At 44.5% G+C, this 6,000-nt stretch overlaps 2 protein-coding genes across 3 annotated transcripts in view; one reads left to right on the forward strand and one right to left on the reverse strand.

Annotated features, from left to right (window-relative positions):
• CD80 (CD80 molecule) overlaps window positions 1–3,912 on the reverse strand; it is a 31,520-nt gene extending 27,608 nt beyond the window's left edge. For both annotated transcript variants that reach the window (XM_070466013.1, XM_020891739.2), the window contains exon 1: window positions 3,813–3,912. In XM_070466013.1, the coding sequence (XP_070322114.1) occupies window positions 3,813–3,912 (100 nt within the window). The remainder of the gene's footprint in view (window positions 1–3,812) is intronic.
• Window positions 1–5,446, forward strand: part of TIMMDC1 (translocase of inner mitochondrial membrane domain containing 1) — a 46,822-nt gene extending 41,376 nt beyond the window's left edge. The window contains exon 9 of the transcript XR_011487202.1: window positions 3,720–5,446. The gene's annotated coding sequence lies outside the window, so the exon portion shown is untranslated. The remainder of the gene's footprint in view (window positions 1–3,719) is intronic.
• Window positions 5,447–6,000: the final 554 nt, after the last annotated feature.

Consider the following 6,000-nt stretch of genomic DNA (forward strand, 5'->3'; position numbering starts at 1 on the left):
AAAGAAACACACATTAAATTTGGAAAGAATGAAAAATAAAGAAAAACATAATAATCACCTATAATCTCACCATCTGGAGATTTAATGGTCTGTGTGACCTTTAACACAATGGAAGTGACCTTTTGGGACCCTTCTAAGTGCTTTTGATTAAGTGAGCCAGCATCCACAGGGCTGGTGTGGGCCCTGGGCTAGGTGCTGGGTACACAAGGGGGCTAAAGGCATCTGCTCTCCAGCAGCTGACAAATTTACAGGGGTGACCTGATTTATACACTGCTCTCAACTTTCCTCTACAGACCCAGACTACATGCTCTTTGTAAATCTGATCCTTACTTCTGTGTCTCTCTCCAGAATGCTCAGGTACTTGAACAGCTGGTACCACCGTAGTCATAGCAAGAAGCGTGGCTTTGGGGACATCTTGGCCAGCGGCATGCAGACAGAACATGGCGACAGGGGAGAGGCCCTGTTTACAGTGGCACTCTGGGGCCCTCTTTTCCTCTAGCTCAGTGTTCCTCATGTTATAGACTTCCAGGCCAACACCTGTCCTGAATTCCTGGCCTACTCCTACCTAAGGTCTCTCTCCTCTCCTTAGGGCTGTGTCTCCCTGAGAGGACCCCAGCTCTGAGAAAAAGGTGCCCATATTAGACGACCACCAGTCTCTGGAGCACATGAGTCCAGGGCTCCTCCCTCTGCAGACCAAACCAGAAGTGAAACAGGAGCCCTGCTGGTGCTGCCCTGTGCGGGAAAGAGGTCCCCCTGTCCCGGGGAGCAGCGGATGAGGACAGGTGCAAGTGTAGCTTTCCTGCACAGGGGAGGAGAGGAGGGGGCAAATCCCCTGCCCTGAACAAAGTCCTCCCTGATTGTACTGACTGCTCTAAAAGCCATTCTTCATGCTTTAGCAGCACTGTCTTTGTCTTTTTTTGTATAATGTATCTTTTACTACTAAACCTAAAGGACTATGGACCAGTAGCATCAATATCACCTGGCTGATTGTTAGAAATACAGATTTGCTGGCCCCTCCCCAAAGCCCACCTAAGCAGAAACTGCATTTTTAAAAATACATATATGGCCTTTATTTTTTACAGCAGTTTTAAGTTCATAGCAAAATGAACATAAAGTACAGACAGTACCCATGTACCCCAGCTCCCATGGGTGCAGCCTCCCCCACTATCAACATCCCATGCCAGAGTGGTACCTTTGTGACAATCAGTGAAGTTACACTGACACATCACTATCACCCAAAGTCCACAGTTTACATTAGACATCATTCTTGGTGCTGTACATTCTATGGGTTTTGACAACTGTATAATGACATGCATCTACCATTACAGTATCATACCCAGTATTTTCACTGCTCTAAAAATCCCCTGTGCTACAGGGAACTCTGCTCAATATTCTGTAATAACCTAAATGGGAAAAGAATTTGAAAAAGAATAGACACGTGTATACGTATAACTGAATCACTCTGCTGTACACCTGAAACTAACACAATATTGTTAATCAACTCTACTCCAATATAAAATAAAATTTTTTTAAAAATCCCCTGTTCTAGAAGCTGCTTCTTAAAGAGTCCTCCAGGTGATTGGTATGTATAATTAAAGTGTGAGCAACCCTGGCAGAGACTGTCACTCCCCTGCTTAAAATCCTCTGTGGCCTTCCAGTCCTCCAAATAACTTCCAGATCCCTGGCCTTGGAGCACAGAGTCTAGTCTCTGTCTCCCTACTGCCCCAACATTGCCCATTTTCACTTCCTTGCTCCTCCATGTCCCTCACATGCTGCTTCTTCCACCTTCACCCAGCTCACTCTCACCACCCTCCCCTCTGGCAGGGAAACATCATGTTTCTTGGTCATATATTCATTTTAATGATTGATTCATCTTCATCTTCATGCTAATGACTAAATTCCATGAAGGCAAAAGCCACGTCAATTTTGCTAACAGCTTGTCCTCAGGACCAAGAAAAGTGTATTGTACATAAGAGAGGCTCAGTGTTTGTTGAATATACAAATGATTAAACCAGAAAATGAGTCCCCCACCCGCTGACTCATCCTCATCTTTGTGCATTTGTCCGTGCTACAGCTCTGCTCAAGCTCTGCTGCTGCGATCCCCATCCTCCCCCATAAAGCCTGCCTGCCTTTCCCAGGTCAGGGGCGCTTACAGTCAGAGCCAGGCACTTCTCTGCTCTTCACTTGCTTGCAGATTAATTACTTTGGCCTTCTCCAGCTAACATACTCAAATCTCTCTTTGAGAGCAGGAATCTGAGGCTCAGTTTTTCCAAGGTCCATCTTTTACACAGCAGGTGTTCAGACAAAAGAAGTTCATGGATTCCTTTGTTGACTCAGTATAGCAACAATAAAATCTGGGTGTGACTGTACAGCAGGGTGCTTTCCAAAAACATTTCTTTAGCTTTAGTTCAAAGTACTTCTAATTTTTCTGGTATAATTGCTAAAGTCTTGGTTTTAATTTTCTTTTTATGCTTTCTCTCTTTTTTATTTTGTTTCTTTCTCCTCACCCCTCCCCCACCTCTCTCTCTCTTTCTCTCTCTCTCTCTCTCACACACACACATGCTTGCACACGCACCACATTTCTAGGAAGCCTGTAAATTTACTTTTAAATCTTGTAAAGCTCATTTAGACTCCCCAGAAGACTCTAGATTGGGAATGCTGCCTTCAACTACCCAGAAAAAAAATTATAACTGTTTGAAATATTACTGTTAAATATCTGCAAAATCTGATGTATAAATTGTGAAACTTGAATCATGGTTCTCTTGCTTCAGCAACAGTGTCAAATAGCAATTTCAGGACAGAAAATGTATAAATACCTGTATTGTGATCATCTTTCGCTACTGTGCCAACCCCCCTGTGCCCCGCCACCCGCCCCGCAACCCGCAAAGTCATTCTGGGTGATGACTGCAGTTTGAGCAAGCAGAGCTTAAGAGAAGATCCTTTGATATTTGGTTCTTTGAAGACTAGGAAACTGTGCAGGAGGCAAAATCTCCTCTTTATTTTGAGGAAACCAGGCAGGTATGCTGCTCAGCAGAAATGCAGATCTTTTATTTGTTCTGCCTTCTAAAAAAAAGTCAGAACCACCCTGTCAGCAGAATCAGCACCATCCTTCCCAACAGCCCCCCAAATTCAGCACCTGAGCTGGATAAAGTCTCCAGAAGTCAAAATACTCTTCGTAGGATGCACCTGAAATACCTATGTAGTAAGTTAAAAGTAACTCAAAATATGATTTGTGCTAAATCTGATACCTAATGTTAGATGCCAGCATTGACAAAGGGCATTGGCACATATAGCATAAAAGTAAATATTAAGAGAAAATTTTAATATGAAAAAGATTGTATGTCACCACTACTTTCTTTTCCCCCTTCAACTTGGAAAGATCATTGCTGTTCAGTTTTAGAAGCAGAGGATGTTAGCTGTGTTGTCTCATGGAAATGTAGCTTGGGAAGCAGAGCCCAAGGCCAGTGTGCCCTGAGTGTGTCACAGAACGTAAAGGAGCATCTAGTGGAGGAGATCACAACTCTAAGCTGTCCTTCTGAATTGGCTTTTGGTTTTGTTAAAATAACACGGCCCCACCTTTCCTTTAAGGTCTGTGTTCCTGAGCTAGCTTGGCCACTGGCTTGTTGTGTGATCGAGGACAAGTCCTTTAACCTTTCTGAACCTGTTTTCTCATCCCTAAAATGGACTGAAATACCCTGAATGTCCCTTCCCTCTTGCAGGGCGACAGAAGGAGACAGCACAGAGAACGCCATGTCCTTTCCCTTCCAAACCCCGAAGTGGTGGACTCAGTCAAGTTCTTGAAAGTTGCTTACCTGAACAGAAGTGAAAAAGACCAGCGAGCACCAAGAGCTGAGAGAGCCAGAGGTATGGACGCTTGGGTGGTAGTGTTCCCCACTTCATTGTGTGACCCATGGCTTCTGCTGGGGAGGACGGAAAACAAAGGCAAACAGCTTCAAGCCACGTGAGAGATGGCACCTCACAGCTTACACCAGGCAGGGCAGAAGACAATTCAGTTGCCCCCACACAGAGGGTTCGCCCGTGATGTTTGCAAAACACACCGAGGAAACGCTGGCTGGAGTATCTGGGTATCTAGGCTCCTAAAAGTAAAAGACAGGATTTATCTTCACAACCTGAAAAGAAAAAAAAAAAAAAGTCATCCGGGAAGGAAGATTGGCCTGCCGTGGGTTGTAAAACCTCTTAGTTTACTGCCTGAAATGAGTCAGGGATTGTAATCTGAGCAACCTCTAAATCACAGCACAATCTTGAGGGAAAAGCAAGACTTGACGGACATTTGAGGAAGTGACCCTGCCTTGCGCATGTTCCAAGAACCAACCACCACTCTCCCACTGCTGGGAGATGTTGAAGACTAGAAACAAAGAGAATTAAAGGGCCCTGGACACCAGCCAGCCAACCCATGAAAGCTTGGACCCTCTTTAGAACATATCGAGAAACACAGAGCACCAGGGAGGGCATATTTTGCCCACGGCAGTACTTAAGTCATGAAACTACTTCTTTCTTACTATATTAACACAGAAAAACAAATGTTTCTGTTTTTAAATGCTTCTACACAAAGACTGTTTAAAGCTCAACATTCAGAAAACTGAGATCACGGCATCTGGTCCCATCACTTCATGGCAAACAGATGGGGAAACAGTGGAAACAGTGGCTGACTTTATTTTTGGGGGCTCCAAAATCACTGCAGATGGTGATTGCAGCCATGAAATTAAAAGATGCTTACTCCTTGGAAGGAAAGTTATGACCAACCTAGAGAGCATATTAAAAAGCAGAGACATTACTTTGCCAACAAAAGTCCGTCTAGTCAAGGATATAGTTTTTCCAGTGGTCATGTATGGATGTGAGAGTTGGACTGTGAAGAAAGCTGAGCGCTGAAAAATTGATGCTTTTGAATTGCGGTGTTGGAGAAAACTCTTGAGATCCCCTTGGACAGCAAGGAGATCCAACCAGTCCATCCTAAAGGAAATCAGTCCTGGGTGTTCCTTGGAAGGACTGATGCTGAAGCTGAAACTCCAATACTTTGGCCGCCTCATGCGAAGAGTTGACTCAGTGGAAAAGACCCTGATGCTGGGAGGGATTAGGGGCAGGAGGAGAAGGGGACGACAGAGGTTGAGATGGCTGAATGGCATCACTGACTCGATGGTCATGAGTTTGAGTAAACTCCGGGAGTTAGTGATGGACAGGGAGGCCTGGCGTGCTGCGATTCACGGGGTCGCAAAGAGTCGGACACAACTGAGCGACTGAACTGAACTGAACTCAAAGACTGTGTCTTAAAGGGGTAGAGGATTTCAATCAGTGAAAGAGTGTCAGTAAAAGGGGAAGAGAAAAGACATACGGAAATCATTACTTGGCTATATTATGTACTATAATGTGAGCAAGCTGATTTTTTTTTTTTTAGTGAATATATTAAACATTAGGAATAAAAATGAAAGCTGTGCTTTGATGTGATCCTCTCCGATTCCAACAGAGACCTAGTCTGGGTGCTACCCAGATGTTTGGGACCCCTCTTGGGGAACCACCCCAGAGTTAGTCTGTCAGTCACATGCGATTGTCTTATCAACCATACTGTATTTTAATCAGAATTAGCCTGGATTCACTTATTCATCAGAATTTTACTGGCTTTGGAAAACTCAAATTCAGCTTGAAAAATTAATATTTTCTACCGTGTAGGGCCATAACTGATGCCCAGGCTTTGCTGGTGGCTCAGGCAGTAAAGAATCTGCCTACAGTGCAGCAGACCCAGATTCAGTCCCTGAGTTGGAAAGATCCCGTGAAGAAGGAAATGGCAACCCACTCCAGTATTCTTGCCTGGAGAATCCCTTGGACAGAGGAACTGGCGGGTTACAGTCCATGGGGTCACAAAGAGTCAGACACGACTAAGCGACTAACAGTTTCCACTTTCCTTTCCACCATCTAGAGTCATAACTCTAATAATGATTCTCCAATATGTCGGAATAAGAGACCCCCAGAAGGCCCTCTGGGGGG

This window comes from Odocoileus virginianus, chromosome 4 (genome assembly GCF_023699985.2).
Source record: "Odocoileus virginianus isolate 20LAN1187 ecotype Illinois chromosome 4, Ovbor_1.2, whole genome shotgun sequence".
NCBI classification, from domain to species: domain Eukaryota; kingdom Metazoa; phylum Chordata; class Mammalia; order Artiodactyla; family Cervidae; genus Odocoileus; species Odocoileus virginianus.